Source organism: Scyliorhinus canicula, chromosome 1 (genome assembly GCF_902713615.1).
Source record: "Scyliorhinus canicula chromosome 1, sScyCan1.1, whole genome shotgun sequence".
Lineage (NCBI taxonomy): Eukaryota > Metazoa > Chordata > Chondrichthyes > Carcharhiniformes > Scyliorhinidae > Scyliorhinus > Scyliorhinus canicula.
Genome location: NC_052146.1, coordinates 167451251 through 167471070, shown reverse-complemented (window position 1 = coordinate 167471070; position 19820 = coordinate 167451251). Strand labels below are relative to the sequence as shown.

General features: G+C 44.5%; 1 protein-coding gene across 1 annotated transcript in view; it reads left to right on the top strand.

Moving 5' to 3' along the window:
* tmem181 (transmembrane protein 181) overlaps nt 1-19820 on the top strand; it is a 364173-nt gene that overhangs the window by 193784 nt on the left and 150569 nt on the right. The window contains 2 exon segments of the mRNA XM_038802279.1: nt 10304-10426; nt 13884-13964. Of these exon segments, the coding sequence (XP_038658207.1) occupies nt 10304-10426; nt 13884-13964 (204 nt within the window).

The following is a 19820-nucleotide window of genomic DNA, read 5'->3' as shown; positions in this document are numbered from 1 at the left end:
GTTACGGGGAAGCACAATGGTGCAGTGGTTAGCCCTGCTGCCTCACGGCGCCGAGGTCCCAGGTTCAATCCCGGCTCTGGGTCACTGTCTGTGTGGCGTTTGCATATTCTCCCTGTACTTGAATGGGTTTCACCTCCACAACCCAAAGATGTGCAGGGTAGGTGGATTGGCCACGCTAAAATGCCCCTTAATTGGAAAAAATTAATTGGGTACTCTAAATTTAGAATAAAAACTATAGGCCAGTTATCTTAATTTCTGTAGTGGAAAAATTGCTTGAACCTGTCATTAAGGAAGAAATAGCGAGACATCTGGATAGAAATTGTTTCATTGGGCAGACGCAGCTTGGGTTCATGAAAAGCAGGTCATGTTTGACGAATTTACTGAAATTCCTGGAGGACATTATGAACACGATGGACAACGGGGAACCTGTAGAAGTGGTGTATCTGGATTTCCAAAACGCATTCAAGAAGGTGCCGCACAAAAGGCTGCTGCATAAGATAAAGGTGCACGGAGTTACGAGTAATATATGTGCATGGATAGATGATTGGTTAACTAATAGAAAGCAAAGTAGGGATAAATTGGTATTTTTCTGGTTGGCGATCAGTGGCTAGTGGTGTCCCTCAGGGATCAGTGTTGGGACTGCAATTGTTTACAACTTGCATAGATGATATGGAGTTGGGGGACCAAGAGTAATGTGTCAAAGTTCAGAGATGACACTAAGATGAGTGGTAGAGTGAAGTGTGCAGAGGAGACAAAGTCAGCAGAGAGATATAGATAGTTTAAGTGAGTGGGAAAGGGTCTGGCAGATGAGTGCAATGTTGGTAAATGTGACGTCACCCATTTTGGTAGGAATAACAGCAAAATGGACTATTATTTAAATGGGGAAAAAATTGCAGCATGCTTCTCTGCAGAGGGATATGGGTGTCCTTGTGCATCAATCGCAAAAGGTTGATTTGCAGGTGCAGCAGGTAATTAAGAAAGTGAATAGAAATTTGTCCTTCCTTGCTAGACGGCTTGAGTTTAAATACATGGAGGTTATGCTGCAGCTGTATAGGGTGCTGGTGAGGCCACATCTGGAGTACTGCGCTCAGGTTTGGTCTCCTTATTTGAGAAAGGATGTACTGGCACTGGAGGGTGTGCAGAGGAGATTCACTAGGAGATTCTGGAGTTGAGAGGATTGGCTTATGAGGAGGGATTGAGTAGACTGGGACTATACTCATTGAAATTGAGAAGAATGAGGGGGGATCTTTCGAAACATATACAATTATGATGGGAAGAGATAAGACAGAAGAAGGGAGGTTGTTTCCACCAACGGGTGAAAATAGAACTAGGGGGCATAGCCTCAAAATAAGGGGGAGCAGATTTAGGACTGAGTTGAGGAACTACTTCACCCAGAGGGTTGCAAATCTCTGGAATTCCCTGTCAAGTGAAGCATTGAGGCTACCTCCTTAAAAGTTTTTAAGGCAAAGATAGATAGATTTTTGAACGGTAAAGGAATTAAGGATTAAGAGTTATGGTGAGCGGGTGGGTAAGTGGAGCTGAGCCCAGCAAAAGATCATGTTATTATTGAATGGTGGAGCAGGCTCGAGGGGCCAGATGTCCTACACCTGCTCCGAGTTAGAACATAGAACAGTACAGCACAGAACAGGCCCTTCGGCCCTCGATGTTGTGCCGAGCAATGATCACCCTACTTAACCCACGTAACCCGTATACCCGTAACCCAACAATCCCCCCATTACCTTACACTACGGGCAATTAGCATTGGCCAATCCACCTAACCCGCGCATCTTTGGACTGTGGGAGGAAACCGGAGCACCCGGAGGAAACCCACGCACACACGGGGAGGACGTGCAGACTCCACACAGACAGTGACCCAGCCGGGAATTGAACCTGGGACCCGGAGCTGTGAAGCATTGATGCTAACCACCATGCTACCGTGAGGCCCCTATGTTCTTATGTTCTTATGAGCTGGAAACTCATCCAGTGTTGTAGAAGTGGAGATATTATTGATTTCAAAAGGAAATTGAATGGACACAAGGGAAATAACTTGCAGGATTTTGAGTACAGAGTGGGAGATATGAGACTGACTGGATTACCTTATCAAGAGCCGGCATTGCCTCAGTGGACTGAATAACCACCTCCTCAAAGAGCCATAATAGCTCTGAGTTCCTCTTCTCCACCACCTTTCATAAGAACATAAGATCTAGGAGCAGGAATAGGTAATTCAGCCCTCAAGCCTGCTCCATCATTCAATACAATCATGGCTGATCTCAGCCTCAACTCCACATTCCTGCCCATTCTCCATAGCCCTTCAACCGTTTACTGATGAAAGATATATCTGTTCCTTAAATTTACTCAAAGTCCCGCCATCCACTCTGGGGTAGGAATTCCACAGATTCACGACCCTTTGAGAGAAGACATTTTTCCTCATCTCAGTTTTAGGATAAAGGGTAGCAGATTCAAAACAATCACCTAAAACTAGATTGCCCCACAAGAGGTAACATCCGCTCTACGTCTACTTTGTCAATATGTTTATCATCTTAAATACCTCAATTAGATCTCCTCTTGTTCTTTGAAACTCGAGGGTATAGGCCTGAACTACTCAATCTCTCTTCGTAAGACAGACCCCTCACCTCTGAACTGCCTCCAATGCAACTACATCCCTCCTCATATAAAGGAACCCAAACTGTACATAGTACTCCAGATGCAGTCTCACCAATGCTTTGTACAGTAACAACAATTTCCTACTTTTATACTCTAGTTCTTTTACTATAAATTCCAAAATTCCATTTGCTTTCCTTTTTATCTGCTGTATCTGCTAGTTTTCTGAGATTCATGCTTGAGGACACCCAGATCCCTCTGCACCGCTGAAGCACTCTGAAGTTTCTTTCCGTTTAGATAATAAGTTGACTTTCCATTTTTCCAACAAAATGGATAACCTCACACTTATCCACGTTAAACTCCATCTGTCAAATTTTGGCCCACTCAGCTCACCTATCTATATCCATTTGCAAATTTCTTATTTTCTCATTGCAACTTACTATCCCACCTAATTTAGAACCACCTGTAAATTTGGCTCTAGTCACTTCTATATCTGCCTCTCATTATATATATATATATATATATATATATATATATATATATATATATATATATATATTGTAAATAGTTGGGGCCCGAGGACCGAACCCTGTGGCACCCCACTATTTATATCTGGACAACACGAAAAAGACCCATTTTTCCTGAGTCTGCCTCCTGTCGAAGCTAATAAATTACCCCCAATCCCACGTGTATTAACCTTTTGTACGGCACCTTATCGAATGCCTTCTGGAAGTCCTGTCCTCCAGACTTGTCCAAAACTAGTTACTTCTTCAGCATTTTCCAGTAAAAAAAGGAAAAAAATTTTTTATTGCCATTTTCCACATTTATAAACAGTTACCGGTATATACATTTTCTTAACCGCGTTAGAACATAGAACAGCACAGAACAAGCCCTTTGGCCCTCGATGTTGTGCCGGGCTTTATCCGAAACGAAGATCAAGCTCTCCCACTCCCTGTCATTCTGGTGTGCTCCATGTGCCTATCCAATAACCGTTTGAAAGTTCCTAAAGTGTCCGACTCCACTATCACAGCAGGCAGTCCATTCCACACCCTAACCACCCTCTCCCTCATCATTTTATAAACCTCTATTAAGTTGCCTCTCATCCTCCTCCGCTCCAAAGAGAAAAGCCCTAGCTCCCTCAACCTTTCCTCATAATATTAATTTACTTTATTGTACAGAAAGGTTCATCCTGATTTTAATTGACTTTATATACATTCACCGCCTTCTGGCTCAGCCTATGGTGCCCTCCCTCACCCGGGCTGTGTTTGCTTTGTGATTGAGGAAGGGGGGGTCCTCATCCACCCCTTCTTTTTGTGACTTTCCTGCCTTCCTCTGTCTTCCCCCCCTTCCAGGTTGCGCATTCCTTTGGTTCCCCACCTATCTTGGTTTTTCCTTCTATTCCCTCTTTTCTTCCTCTCTTTCACGTTTCTGTATCTTACTCCTCATTGCTGGCCTCGGACAGGTTTTAGAACAGGCTGACAAAGTGCCCCAAGTATCCAGGAGGCCTTCCTCCGTACCTTGGCTGGTATACTTAATCTTCTCCAGGTGGAGAAATTCCAAAAGGTCAGCAAGCCAGTCTGCAGCTGTGGGTGATTCTCTGGCGTGCGAATAAGGAAGCGAAAGCAAGGGCGCTGATCCCCTTTCCTGTGTGTAGATCTGGCTACTCTGATACCCCGAAGATTGCCGCAATTGGGCAGTGCTTCACCCTCACCCCCACCACCCTGGACATTGCCTCGGAGAAGGCTGCCCAGAACCCAGCAAGCTTGGGGAAAGCCCAAAACATGTGCGTGTGGTTGGCCGGGCCCCTCTGGCACCGCTCACATTTGTCCTCCACCTCCGGGAAGAACCTGCTCATTCGGGTTCTGGTCAGGTGCGCTCTGTGCACCACTTTGTGCTGAATTAGGCTGAGCCATGCGCAGGAAGAGCTGGAGTTAGCCCTGCTCAGTGCTTCGCTCCAGAGTCCCCACCCCACCTTTGTCTCCAGCTCATCCTCCCATTTTCATCTGGTCTCGTCTAATGGTGTCTGAGCTCTGTCCATAACTGTCCGTATATTTTTCCACATAGTCCCCCCTCTTTGCTGCTGGTGCCTATCAGGTCCTGTAATAGTGTGGTTTGCAGCTCCGGGTTTACTGTCTCCTTGCAGAGGAAGTGTTTTATTTGAAGGTGCTTCATTACTTATCCTTTTGGTAGTTTCCACTTCTTTGTCAGTTCGTCCAATGTCGCACAGTCTGTGCCCTACATAAAAGTCCCTGACCATCAGCGTGCCCCTGTCTCATCTCCACCTTTTGAAGATGGTGTCTAGCATGGCTGGGGGAATTTGTAATTGCATCAGATGGGGGCCATGGGGATATCTTGGTTAGCCCTATGTGCTGTCTCATTTGGGCCCACATTCTCAGCATGACCGCTACCATTGGGCTCATTGTGTATCTTGTTGAGGGGGATGGATGTGAGTGCTGCTGCAGCCAGGACCTCCTCCATCTGCACCCACTCTGAGGCGGGTTTGTGTACACATCCCCTTACTCTTTCTGCCGTTGCAGCCCAGTGGTAGTATTGACGGTTCGGGAAAGCCAAGCCTCCTTTGATTTTCCTTCTTTGCAGTGTCAGTTTCGGAATTCTCGGGTTCTTACCCCCCCCACCACACACAAACGGCATGATTAGACCGTCTACATTTCGGAAAAAGGCCTTGGGGATGAAGATTGGTATGACTCTAAACAGGAAGAGTCTTGGCAGTACGTTCATCTTGATCGTCTGCACTCACCCCGCCAGGGAGAGTGGGAGTGAGCCCCACTGTTGAAGGTCTCTTTTTACTTCCTCCACCAGGCTGGTCAGGTTCCACTTGTGGATCTGTGTCCACTCTCTTGACTATTGGATCCCCAGGTAACGGAATCTGTTCTGGGCCCTTTTAAACTGGAGCCTGTCCAGCTCTGTCACTCCCCCTTTTGGGTTCACTGGGAATGCCTCGCTTTTGCCCAGGTTAAGTTTGTACCCCAAGAAGGTTCCAAACTCTTTCAGTATTTGCAGTATTACCTTCAGTCCCTCCTGTGGCTTTGAGACATAGAGGAGCAGGTCATCTGCATAGAGTGAGACTCTGTGCTCTCTGTCTCCTCTCCGGATTCCCTTCCAGCTTTTCGCGTCCCGCAGGGCCAACTCTAGGAATTCGATCACTGGAGCGAACAACAGTGGGCACAGGGGGCATCCCTGTCTTGTTCCTCTCTGTAGCTGGGAGTGTTTAGAGCTGGTGGTGTTAGTTCGGCCGCTCGCCTTGGGAGTGTTGTACAGGCGGTGAACCCCACTCAGAGCCCAAACCGTTCCAGTACCTCGAGGAGATACTTCTATTCGACTCTGTCAAAGGCCATTATTACATTCAGCAGCCGGCTAATGTTCACAGTTCGATGCCTACCCTTGACAAACCCTGTTTGGTCCTCTGCGACCACCTCCGGTACGCAGTCCTCCAGCCTATCGGTCAGGACCTTTGTGAGTATTTTCACATCAACATTCAAAATGGGTCTGTTTGCTCCACATTTCGTCGGGCCGTTATCCTTTTTGGGTATCAGTGAGATTGTGGCCTGCGCTAGCGTAGGAGGCAAAATGCCCCTTGCCAGCGAGTCCGTGAACATGTCCCTTAAGTGTGGGGCCAGGACTAGCGCAAATTTTTTATAGAAGTCTGCCGGGAACCCGTCGGGTCCCGGTGCCTTCCCCACCTGCTTGGAGCTGATGCTCTCCGTGATTTCTCCCAGATCTATTGGTGCTTCCAGCTCCCCCCTTCTATCGTCCCCACAACTGGTAGTTCCAGTCCGTCTAGGATCTGCTTCATCCCCGCGTTCCCGCCTGGGTGCTTGGAGGTGTACAGTCCTCGGTAGAAGGTCTGAAACGCTTGATTGACCTGCTTTGGTTCTGTTTCCAGTCTGCCTCTGCTATTCTTTATCGGGCTATTTCCCTTGTGGCTGTCTGCTTTCTCAGCCGATGAGCCAGTAGGTGCCAGCCTTGACTCCGTGTTAGTAAGGAGGTCCCCTGTGTCGGGCGGAGTTGTACACTGCTTTCCTAGTGGATAGCAGGTTAAAGTCCATTTTTTTCCTTTCCGCCAGCAGCTCTACGGTCGGGGCCTCGTAGTACTTACTGTCGACTTCCAGAATGGAGTCTACTAGTTGCTGCCTGGCTGCCCTCTCTTCCCTATCTCTGCACACCTTCTAAGCTATGATCTCTCCTCTAATCACGGCCTTCAGTGCCTCCCCAAAAGTGGTGGTGAGATCTCCTGTTTTGGTTGTTACTAACGTAGTCGCCTATGGCCTACGATGTTTTTTGGCAGAAGGCCTTGTCGGCCAGGAGGTCCGTGTCCAGCCTCCACGTGGGGCGCTGGGCCCGGCCTGTGTCCAACCTCACGACCATATAATATGGAGCGTGATCGGAGATAACGATCACGGAGTATTCCGCTCCAGTGATCCCTGGAAGTACCGATTTCCCCAATGCAAAGAGGTCAATACGAGTGTACACCTTGTGCACTTGGGAGAAGTATGAGAATTCTTTTTCTCCTGGGTGCTGGAACCTCCATGGTTCTACTGCCCCCATCTGCTCCACAAATGCTCCCAGTTCCCTAGGCGCGCCAGTCTTTCTCCCTGTTCTGGGGTTTGATCTGTTGGTCAGTGGGTCTTGCACACAATTGAAGTTGCCCCCCATATTCAGTCGATGTGTGTCAATTTTGGGGATTTCCTCCATGGTCTTCTTTATGAATTCTGTGTTGTCCCAGTTGGGAGCATACACATTTACCAGCACCACTGATGCCCCTACCAGGACACCGCTGACCACAACATACTGTTTCCCTGGATCCGTAACTGTCTTAGTTTCTGTAATCCTGTCCTCTTGTTAATCAGTATTGCTACTCCCCCTAGTCCTCATCCATAGCATGAATGGGACATCTGTCCCACCCAGCCCATCCTCCCTCAGGTGCGTCTCTTCCAAGTAAATTAAGTTGGCCATCAAGCTTTTTAAAAAATAATCTTTATTGTCACAAGTAGGCTTTCATTGCAATGAAGTTACTGTGAAAAGCCCCTAGTCGCCACATTCCGGCGCCTGTTCAGGTACACAGAGGGAGATTTCAGAATGTCTAATTTACTTAACAGCACGTCTTTCGGGACTAGTGGGAGGAAACTGGAGCACCCGGTGGAAACCCACATTTACATGGGGAGAATGTGCAGACTCACACAGACAGTGACCCAGCTGGGAATCGAACCTGGGACCCTGGCGCTGTGAAGCCACAGTGCTAACCACCATGCTACTGTGCTGCCCATTAAATACCTGACTGAACTTAATAAATGTCCAACCCGTTTACTGACAACCAATCGCAATTCCGATTAATTCTCCAGTCAGCAGTTTCTCTAAGTGGGTGAAGACTCTGGATCTCTTCACTGGGCCATTAAGTCCTCTTGCGTTCCAGATAACAATCCTGGTGATGGGGTCTCTGATCCCCGGTCCTGCGGGATCACCCCTACTTTCCTGTTGGACGAGCCCCTGCACTCCAAGTTTCCCTTTGTTAGGAGGCCGTCCAAAATGGCCACGGTCGCCGCTCTCTCCATGAGGTCGGGCCCAGCGCTGCAGGGTTTCCCTTTGGCCAAGGGGCATCTAACATGGCCGCCAACTATATGTACGCCACGTGGATGCACCCCTGGACTCCGGGGACTACCTTTGCCCAGGTGCCCTCCCGAGTGGCTACTTGCGGTGCCATCATGGTTCCTCATGAACCATGCCCGTCGAAATGCATTATCTATTTTTCGTCCTTGACCTTCCCTTGTTTATTTCCTGTCCTGTGATTCCCACCCCCTCCCCTTTCCCCCCCCCCCCCTTTTTGGCCAGGCGCTTCCTCTCCCCTGAGAGGTGCGCCGCGGGCCCCCTTGCTTTCTGCCCTCCCATGTTAGCCCTCCCCGATAGTATGGTGGCTCCCTTCCAAGTGTTTGTCTAGCTCTGGCCCTGTTTTACTCCTCCACCCACTCCTTTTCTCGCCCCTTTGCCTGCTTTCCTTATCCTCGCTCCCCTTGCCCTGCTCCCCCTCATCACATTGAGGGAAGAGACGAGCCCGAAAATGAGGCAGTACGATCCCGCGTAAAAAATATATGCACACAATTCGTGATGATATTGTCTCTCTTTGCGATCTGTCCTCCGCTGTACGTTTCTCACCTGTTCTGCCCCTGCAGCTTTCATCGCTGCCGCGATTGCTCACTCTCCAAGTTGTTTGTTTTAATGAACTCATCAGCCTCCGCCGGGGTGTTGAAGTACAGGTCTTTGCCCTTGAATGTCACGCAGAGTCTGGCCGGGAATAGCATTCCAAATCGTACCCCACTTTTATAGAGCATTGCTTTTGCTCTATTAAACCCGGCCCTCTTTTTTGCCAGCTCCGCCCCAATGTCTTGGTATACCCTTATTTTGTGTCCTTCCCATGAGCATGATTTCGTCCGGCAGGCCCACCTTAAAATCTTTTCTTGGTCTTGCAACCGGTGCAGCTTCGTGATTATTGCCCTGGGCTGCTACCCCGTTTTGGACTTGGGCCGAAGCGACCTGTGTGCTCTGTCCATTTCTGGATGGTTTGCAAAATCCTCTCTCCCCACTAGCAGGCCCAGCATTTGGGCGATGTAGCTGTTGGATTCCTCTACCCCCTCTGGCAGATACACTATTCGGACGTTTTGCCTTCTGGACCGGTTTTCCTGGTCCTCCACTTTCCCTTTTTGGCTCCCCTGGGCCACCACCAACCTTCTCACTTCGGTTTCCAGAGCTGCAATCCTGTCGCTCTGGTCTGTTGCTGCTTTCTCCAGATCCAGGATTGTTCTTTCCTGTGCTTCTGTCTTCCTTCCCAGGCCTTCTATGGTGCGCTACATGGTGTTTGTTGCCTCCAACATCACCTCCTTCACCATCATGTGGAGCTCCATCCTGATCGCTTCTTTCATGGCGTTCAGCTAATTTTTTAGCACACTCCTCCATCGGTCCCCCTGTGCCTGGGGTGGGGGGGAGAACCGTCGCGTCCTGCTCCTGCTCCGTTGTTCGGTTCGCCGGCCTTATCCCCTCCTGGTTTGCCTGGGTCTCTGTCTCGTCTCGTGAGGCCGCCTGTCTGCTCGGCCGCTGTTCCTGCCCCTTTCCTTTGCTGCTGCTCCTGATATCTTGCCGTCCCCTCGGTCTAATGTCGCTAGGCATGTTCTTCTCATGTGTCCTTTGTATTCAGGTGGGTTTTTAGGCCGAAATTTCCAATAAAGTTACTATGTTGGGTCAGATTGAGAGAGAGCCACGTGATGTGTGTCCGCTCAACACATCACCGCCACCGGAAGACAGCATTGTCCAGTACTGAAGAAATGTTATCTACCTGAAACTTTGACTGCTTTTCTCACCGCAAATGTTGTCTTTATTCCATTTTGTGTTTTTATGTCAGATTTCCGCATCTGGAGTGTTTTGCTTTTGCCACAGAATTATCTACTAATCCAGACTTGCAACTGCATTCTGGAGTTTTAAATGTTTCAGTTCGACGCTTCAATGTTACATTTTGATCTAAGTTTTGCCAAAAAGAATGAAAGCAAGAAATGTGTACATGCACAAAACATTTCAGAGATATTCAATTTGTTACCATAATCAGCCAGCTACTAGAAACCGTAAAATTACATGTTCACAAGCATGTTTTAATTCACTGTTGAAATTGACTAATATGCATTTCTACATTTTGTTTAAGTGGCTCTGTGATGAAATAATTGTGCTACACCTTGGTTATCTGAACTACACAGAATACATGATCACTGTCAACTTCTACAATCTAGAAAACCCTCAGTTTTCAATAAGGAATGTGAATTTCACTGTAAGTACGCATCCGTTTATGTACTTGATTGTTCTTGAACTAAGTGTAAAGTAACATTTGTACATCACAGCAGGGAATTTAACCATTTCCCCATGACAATCAATGGCATTACCCTTGCTGAATCCCCCACTATCAACATGTAAGGTAGGGGATGAGAGGTAGAGGGGTTACCATTGACCAGAAACAAAACAACCAGGCATATAAAAACTGTGGCTGCAAGAACAGGTCAGAGGTTGGGAATAGGAATTCTGCGATGACTAACTCACCTCCCGACTCCCCAAAGCCTGTCCACAAAGGAGAAGTCACGTGTGTGATGGAATATCCTCCACTTGTCTGCATGAGTGCTACTCCAACAACGCTTAAGAAACTTCACCTCATCCAGGACAAAGCAGCCCACTTAGTTGGTACCCCATCCACAACATTCACTCTCTCCAGGACTGAGGCACTGCAGCTACTCACCAAGGATCCTTTGATGGTACCTTCAAAATCCATGACCTCTACCACCTAGAAAGATGAGGCATCAGATGCCCCACTCCGTACTCCTCCAAGACTTGGAACTATATTGCTGTTCCCTCACTGTTGCGGAGTTAAAATCCATGAACTCCCTTGCTAACGGCAATGTGACTATACCTACTCCACAGATGCAGCATTTCGAGAAAGTGGCTCACTAGCACCTTCTTGGGGGAATTAGGGATGGGCAAGATATGGTGGCCCAGCCCACATCCTGTGAATGAAAAGAATAAAAAACGTATTTAGATGCATTATTAACACATTGTTTACTTATATTCTTGTTGGTTTTTATATAATTATGGCACAGAAAGAGGCCATTTGGCCCACCCTGTCTGTCCGGCTCTCCGAATGAGCATTAAGACTTGGTGAAATTCCCCAGCCTTTTTTTTGCACTTGCATATTGTTTCTGTTCAAATGATCATCTAGTGTCCTCTTGAATGCCTCGATTGAACCTGCTCGCACTACACTTCCAGGCAGCACATTCCAGAATTGAACCACTCCTTGTGTGGCAAAGTTTTCTAACATTGCATTTGCTTCTTTTACAAATCACTTTAAAACTATGCCCTCTCGTTTTTCATCCTTTTATGAATGGGAAAGGTTTCTCCCTATCTACTCTGTCCAGCACCTTATGATTTTGAACATCAATGGGGTAAGGAAAAAGCTTTGCAAGCTCGACTGGAATGAACGGTTGGCATGAAAAACTGGAGCTGATCAATGAGCTACCTTCAAAACAGAAATGGAATTGACACAGTCAAGATATATTCCCTTCAAAGGGAAAGTTAGGGAAAACCAATCCAGCACTCTATGGATGCAAAAGAAATAGATATTAAGAAAAGGGAGAAATTCTGGATTGCTAATTTTCCTTTTCTATCATCATACCAAATACAATAATCATTGTCTCCTAAATGTCTCCACTCATTTCCAAGAACCAGGTCTATCAATGCATCCTTCTTGTTGTACGGGACACATACTGCTGTAGAAAAATGTCCTGAAGACCGTTTAGGAACTTTTGCACGCCCCCCTTCATCCTTTACACTACCACTATCCCACTACAATCGGGTAATTAAAGTGCCCCTTTATAATGTTGCATCTCGCTTTAAAATTCCTGCAGATTTGTTCTTCTACATCCTTCTCACTAGTTGGCAGTTTATAGACTACACAGGGTCAATGTAATTGTACTCTTTTTATTTCTTAGCTGTAGCCAAATTGATTCTGTTTCTGAATTTCTGAAACACATTTAATTTTCACCTTCTTTTGAGGAACGGCCTCTGAGTTAATGTTGTAAGTTCTGAAATTTAGGGGCAGCACGGTAGCACAGTGGTTAGCACAATTGCTTCACAGTTCCAGGATCCCAGGTTCGATTCCCGGCTTGGGTCACTGTCTATGGGTGGTCTGCATGTTCTCCCCGTGTCTGCATGCGTTTTCTCCGGGTGCTCCGTTTTCCTGCCAGAGTCCAAAGATGTGCAGGTTAGGTGTATTGGCCATGATAAATTGCCCTTAGTGTCCAAAAGAGGTTAGGTGGGGTTACAGGGATAAGGTGGAGGCGTGGGCTTAAGTGGGGTGCTCTTTCCAAGGGCCGATGCAGACTCGATGGGCCAAATGGCCTCCTTCTGCACTGTAAATTCCATGATTCAACATTCGGAGTGCAATTTTTTTAGTAGCTGGGTTTCCCGGGTCCTCTTTCATTTCTTGTTCTTTTCCGTTCTCCTTCCCTTCACTATCTTGACAGAGATATTTTCTACATCTGAGACTATCTTGGCCATCTCATTTCACTATGTTATGACAAAAGGAAGTTAACAGGCATAAATTACACATTCTACACTTACAGCAGAAGCCAAATAGCTTAATGAGTTCATTCGTATCCTGACTCATTAAATCCTAAAGCATTGGGAAATGAATGAATTAACCATTTCATTATGAGGGGGAGATCTCATAGAGACTTGTAAAATTCTAACAGGACTAGAAAGGGTAGCTGCAGGGAAGATGTTACCAATGATGGGTGTGTCCAGAACCAGGGGTCACAGTCTGAGAATTCAGGATAAACCATTTTGGACAGAGATAAGGAGACATTTCTTCACACACAATGGTGAGCCTGTGGAATTCACTACCACAGGAAGTAGTTGATGTGAAAACTTTGAATATATTGAAGAGGCGGCTGGATATAGCACTTGGGGAGAATGGGATCAAATGCTATGGGGAGAAAGCAGGATTAGGCTATTGAGTTGGATGATCAGCCATGATCGTGATGAATGGTGGAGCAGGCTCGAAGGGCAAAAAGGCCGCCTCCTGCTCCTATTTTCTATGTATCTGTGTATTATTTCTATTTACAATCCAAATCCATGATCTTTTTAAGTATAAAGAAAGCAAAAACCCTACATTTATTTGATTAGGGTATCTTACAAGTCGGAACTTTGCTATTTTGCTGTTTGTAATGTTCAACTGAAGGTACACAGCATTTTTAGAAAGATCAACATGAGGAAACGGATATTCTGCTAATGTTGGATTTCTCAAGCTTGAATTGGATAACTATAACATATATGCTCACTTTTTGTGCTGGGAAATATCCATGCTGGATTCCAGTGGGGTTGTATCTTTATCGGGCACTAACATTTTGTTGAACTTGTCTTCAAATTATTATTGATTTCCTAATGGTCAAAGTACATAGCCAAGATCCACAATACACATTAACATTTTTGCATCAGTGGATTAATGGCAATCGTGACTGATTATTGCAATCACTGCAAGTTTATTGAAATTTAGGTTGGATTTTGATTTTGTGGCTGTATCAAATATCTAGTATTTTTCAGCAATAAAATTTGATTTTAAACTTTTTTTTCCAACTAAAAGTGTCTTGTTAGTTTCATAATGTTTAGCTAAATCATTAAAAGCAAGGTCGGTTTAAAATATGCCTTCTCTCTAACGTTAGAGTTTAATTTTCTTTTGACAGTTGAAGATGTACAATGCCTCGTTTTCACAAGTGGAAATCTGGTTCCGGTTTATCTTTGTGGTTTTCACCTTCATGGTTACAGTAAGTAGAACCTGTGCTACTAATCATTGGTATTCTGATAAATGATGTCTTAATATTAACAGTCATTCATACCAAAATGCATTACATATTTTGATATAGTGAGCTGAATGAGCGGATAATGTATTGTTAGCAGTAGTACTGATTGAAAAGGTTTGTGTGCAGTAAAGTCAGTTTTGGACCAGTTTTACAATTTCTTTTCTGATTTTTATTAGTTCATGGGGTGTGCATGTTGCTGCCAAGACCAACATGTAGTGCCCAGCCAAATTGTCCTTTAGGTAGTAGTGAGCTGGCTTTTTAGACCATAAGACCACAAGAAATAGGAACAGGAGTAGGCCATTCGGCTCTTCGAGCCTCATCTGCCTTTCAATCGGATCATGGCTGATCCAACACTCCTCACGTCCATCTTTCTGCCCTTTTCCCGCAACCCTTGATTCCCTTACCAATCAAGAATCTATCTGAGCCTTAAATATACTGTTATGGGAGCAGTGTTCTCAGAACCCCAAAACCCCCACTTTAATATATTGTTGCTTTTGAAGCACATGGCTTATTCTCTAGGTGTGGTACTACAATTATGGACACGTGGGATTTTGAACACAAAACAATGTTTATTCCATGAATTCAACTTAACCTTTTTAAATAAACATTGAATCCCTTAACATCCCTTACTTAAAATAATACAACATTAAATGATCCCTCAAAATGTTCCTTCAAACCTCCAAAAGACTTAACACCTTTAAACAGAAACACATCAGGTTAAAGACATTACTATTATGAGTTTAAATCACCCAAATGATTCAGAGATATTCTTTCCTGGCAAAGATCACAGCAGATCCAGCTTACTGCAAACACAGACACACCCACACTCTTCTCAAAACTGGCTTTCTCCTTTCAAAACAGCTCACAGCAAACCAGCCAGGCACTTTTCAGCTGCTTTCTCAAACTGAAACTAAAAGCAGAAGTGATCTCAGCTCAGCTCCCCACTCTGGCATCACTTCAGTAATATGAGCTGCTCCACTTCTTAATGAAAAATGAAAATCGCTTATTGTCACGAGTAGGCTTCAATGAAGTTACTGTGAAAAGCCCCTAGTCGCCACATTCCGGCGCCTGTCCGGGGAGGCTGGTACGGAACTCGACCAGTCTGCTTGGTCTGCTTTAAAAGTCAGCGATTTAGCTGAGTGAACTAAACCAGCCCCTTAAAGGTACATTGCTTAAACATCCATTTCTTGAAGGTACTCTCACATGACATCTACTTCAAGATGGTTTCATTTTTCACTTTTGCACCATCCATTAAGAAATGTACACAGGAAATATACTTTTTTGTTTCACAAAAAAAACAACACACGCAAACAGGTATAATAATATAGTCCATTTTTCTTTGTTCTTCTTCCTCCAACTGAAAACCTTCTCGATTGACAGTCTCTTTGAACAAGAAAGTCTCTGCACGATCCATCCATTCCTCTATTCCTCGGCATTTACTTTAGAATCCGATACTTTAGTTCAATCTGACCACAGAGCCCCTTGCAATTATCCAATACAGGAGCATTGGTGATCACAGCTTTTAGGCAGTCAATGTCTGTTGAAAGTCCTCACTGTCCATTGAAATTTTTTACGTTTCTTTAGCAAGTCCATCAGTGAAGTAATCACGCCACAAAACTTTTGCACAAAGGTTCGCTCAAATCCATTAATGCTAAGAAATCGCATTATTTCCCTTCGTCTTGAGGGTATCGGAAACTCCTCAAGGAAAGTGATTCGGGCTTCTCCAAATTCACTTTCGGCTAGGTTCATCACCAAACTCGCCTCCTGAAGTCGATCGAAGAACTCCATACGATGTTTTAAATGTTCTTTCCATGTCTGGAAGTTGGAAATAAAAGCAGATTGTCCCACTTTCTCAATGCAATCCTTCAAACGTGGGATAGAGTAAGAGTCCGTTCTTGTAACTGCATTCACCTTTCGATAGTCCACATCCAACCATTGGGTACCGTCTGGTTTAGGTACCATCACTATGGGTGAGCTCCATTGGCTGCAACCCACTTCAATTATGCCATTTTTCAGCATACTCTCAATCTCTCTGTTAACCTGTGCCAATTTTAAAGGATTAAGTCTATATGGATGTTGTTTGATAGGAACAGCATTTCCCACATCTATATCAATCATGTATAGCCATTTTAGGACTTCCCAATTTATCTCTACAAACTTGCCCATGTGATATCAATAACTCTTTCAGGTCAGTTTGTTTTTCCTCTGGAAGGTAACTCAACAATTTATCTAAATTTTTAAGAACATCCTCATTTTCCAATTTAATTTGAGGTATGTCAAATTCACAGTCATCTGGATTTGGTTCGCCACTTTGAGTCAGAATCATTAAAACTGCCTTTTTCTCTCCTTCCCTTTCAAAGTACCTTTTAAGCATATTCACATGACACACTCGGTGAGTCTTCCTTCTATCTGGTGTTTTTACCACATAATTCACCTCACTTAATTTCCTTTCAATCTGATACGGTCCACAAAACTGAGCTTTTAAAGGCTCACCTACCACTGGTAACAACACTAAAACTTTATCCCCACTGACAAAATTACGAACTTTGGATTTCTTGTCCGCTGCCCGTTTCATCACATTTTGTGCAACTTTCAAAAGTTGTCTAGCCAATTCACCTGCTCTATTTAATTGTTCCCTAAAATTTGACATGTAATCCAAGAGTGTAATTTCCGATTTCTCATCCACCAATTTTTCCTTAATCAATTTAAGTGGTCCTCTTACCTCATGACCAAAAATTAGTTAAAAAGGGCTAAATTTGGTAGACTCATTAGGTGCATCCCTAATTGCAAACAATACGAATGGAATTCCTTTATCCCAATCCTCTGGATAATCTTGACAATATGCCCTCAACATTGTCTTTAATGTCTGATGCCACCTTTCTAACACTCCCTGCGATTCTGGATGGTACGCAGTTGATTTAAATTGTTTTATTCCGAAGCTGTCCATAACTTCTTTGAATAACTTTGAAGTAAAATTCGATCCTTGATCCAATTGAATTTCTGTCGGTAGTCCATATCTGGTAAAGAATTTAAGTAACACCTCCACAATCCGTTTAGCTGCAATATTACGTAGTGGAATGGTCTCTGGAAATCTAGTACACACATCTATTATAGTCAAAAGATATTGATTCCCACTTTTTGTTTTAGGAAGCGGTCCTACACAATCAATTAAGACCCTCATAAAAGGTTCCTCAAATGCTGGAATGGGTATTAAGGGCGCTGGTTTTATCACTGCTTGCGGTTTCCCTATCACTTGACATGTGTGACATGATTGACAAAATTTAACAACATCTTTATGTAGTCCAGGCTAATAAACATGTTTCTGGATTTTAGCTTGAGTTTTCCTTATTCCCGAATGACCTCCCACTGGTACCTCATGTGCAACTTGCAACTCCTCCTTTCTATACCCTACCGGCAATCCTACTTGATGAACTTCTGCCCACTTTTCATCCGCCTGCATATGTACAGGTCTCCATTTTCTCAGCAAGACATCATTTTTACGGTAATAACACTCTGGTATACTCTCAGATTCCACTTCCGTAGATGCTTTCTGATATATCCGTTTTATTTCTACATCTTTCTGTTGTACCTCCGCCAATTTTCCTGAACTAAAAATATCCGCCTCATCCTCCACCTGTTCTTGTTCTTTTTCAACCAGCTGATCAAAAATCGTTTCTGATAATTGCACTTCAACTTCACCTTCACTCTTTGATTTCTCCTCTTGTCTTAACCTGTGACTTTGCGACTTTGTGACTACACAATCCGGAAAAATCTGAGGATATTCGTCCTTTAACCCTTCAGTTGTCTGATTTTCCACTGGCTTATCAACCACAGCAGGCATCACTCCCACCTGCGATCCACCTATATCATTACCCAAGATAAACTGTATTCCTGGACAAGATAGTTCATCTATTACTCCTACTACCACTTCACCACTCTTCACTGGACTTTCCAACCTTACCTTATATAATGGAACGCTACTCCTCTCACCCTGAATTCCACGTATCACTACCTTTTCTGGCAACATTCTTCCCAAGCTACATAATTCCTCATCTCTTACCATTAAAGATTGACTAGCCCCTGTATCTCTTAAAATAGTGACTTCTTTACCTGCTCCTCCTGATGCACATGAGTAAACTTTACCCACACAAGTAAATTCTTTAAAGACATCTGGCATCTTATAGAACAGTACAGCACAGAACAGGCCCTTCGGCCCTCGATGTTGTGCCGAGCAATGATCACCCTACTTAAACCCACGTAACCCGTATACCCGTAACCCAACAATCCCCCCATTAACCTTACACTACGGGCAATTTAGCATGGCCAATCCACCTAACCCGCACATCTTTGGACTGTGGGAGGAAACCGGAGCACCCGGAGGAAACCCACGCACACACGGGGAGGACGTGCAGACTCCACACAGACAGTGACCCAGCCGGGAATCGAACCTGGGACCCTGGAGCTGTGAAGCATTGATGCTAACCACCATGCTACCGTGAGGCCCCCTCTTGAACAGGCTGTACAATCGTTTGCACCTCCTTCGCTTCCCTTGGGCTTTCCTTTACCACTCTAACAAATACCACTGTCTTATCCTGTTTTACCACGTCAGCCTTCCCAGTGCTTTTCTTCAACCATCAACACTGTGACTTTACATGGCCTAGTTTATTACAGTGAAAACATTTGAAACTTTTCATTTCGTTTCCACCCTCCTGGATTTCTTTTAAAATCTTTATTGTCTCCCATCAGATCACCTTTACCTTTACCACTTGAGTATTTCTCATGTCCCCAGTTTCTATCCCCCACCGGCTGAAACTGATGTTGGAAACCAATCCTTGATTTATGAACTAATTCATCATCATCTGCCATTTCTGCTGCTAATCTCGCAGTTTTAACCCTCTGTTCTTCCACATGAGTTCTCACTACATCAGGAATTGAATTTTTAAACTCCTCCAAAAGTAGAATTTCTCTGAGAGCTTCATATGTTTGATCTATTTCAAAGCCCTTATCCACCTATCAAAATTACTCTGTTTGAGCCTTTCAAACTCCATGTATGTTTGACCAAATTCTTTCCTTGAATTTCTAAACCTTTGTCTGTTAGCTTCAGGCACTAGCTCATATGCACTTCAGATGGATTTCTTCACCTCCTCATACGACCCAGATACCTCCTCCGGTAGTGATGCAAACACTAACTCTACCTACCAGCTTTGTTTGAATCAGTAACACCCACGTGTCCTGTGGCCATTTCATTTGTTTAGCTACCTTCTCTTCAAATCTTGGCAATGCTTAGACATATTTAAATAGATTCCCACCAAGCCTTCGACTATGACGCTCTTTCTCACTATCCTCATCACTATCATCTAACTGTACGTTTCCCTTTATGTCTGCCAATTTTAATTGACTTTCATGTTTCATGGCCATTTTCCGAAGTTCAAACTCCCTCTCTTTATCTCTTTCCCTGATCTGTATCTCCCTTTCTTTTTCCTCTCTCTCTCTTTGTTTTTCCTCACTCTCTCACTTTCTTTTTCCTCTCTCTCTCACTTTCCTTTTCCTCTCTCTCTCACTTTCCTTTTCCTCTCTCTCTCTCTTTCGTATTCAAGCTGCTTTTTTTTTTCTCATGTTCCTTTTGTTTAATTTGCAACTGAATTTTTGCCATTTCCAATGAGTCAGACTCTATCTCAGGCAACTTTAAATGCTTAACCCCCACCATAATTACCTCATCTTTTCGCATTTTGTCAGGTAATGTTAACAGCAATGTTTTTGCCAAATCTAACAGTCTGTGTTTCATCTCTGTCCGTAAGGTACTGCATGTGACATTCTCCA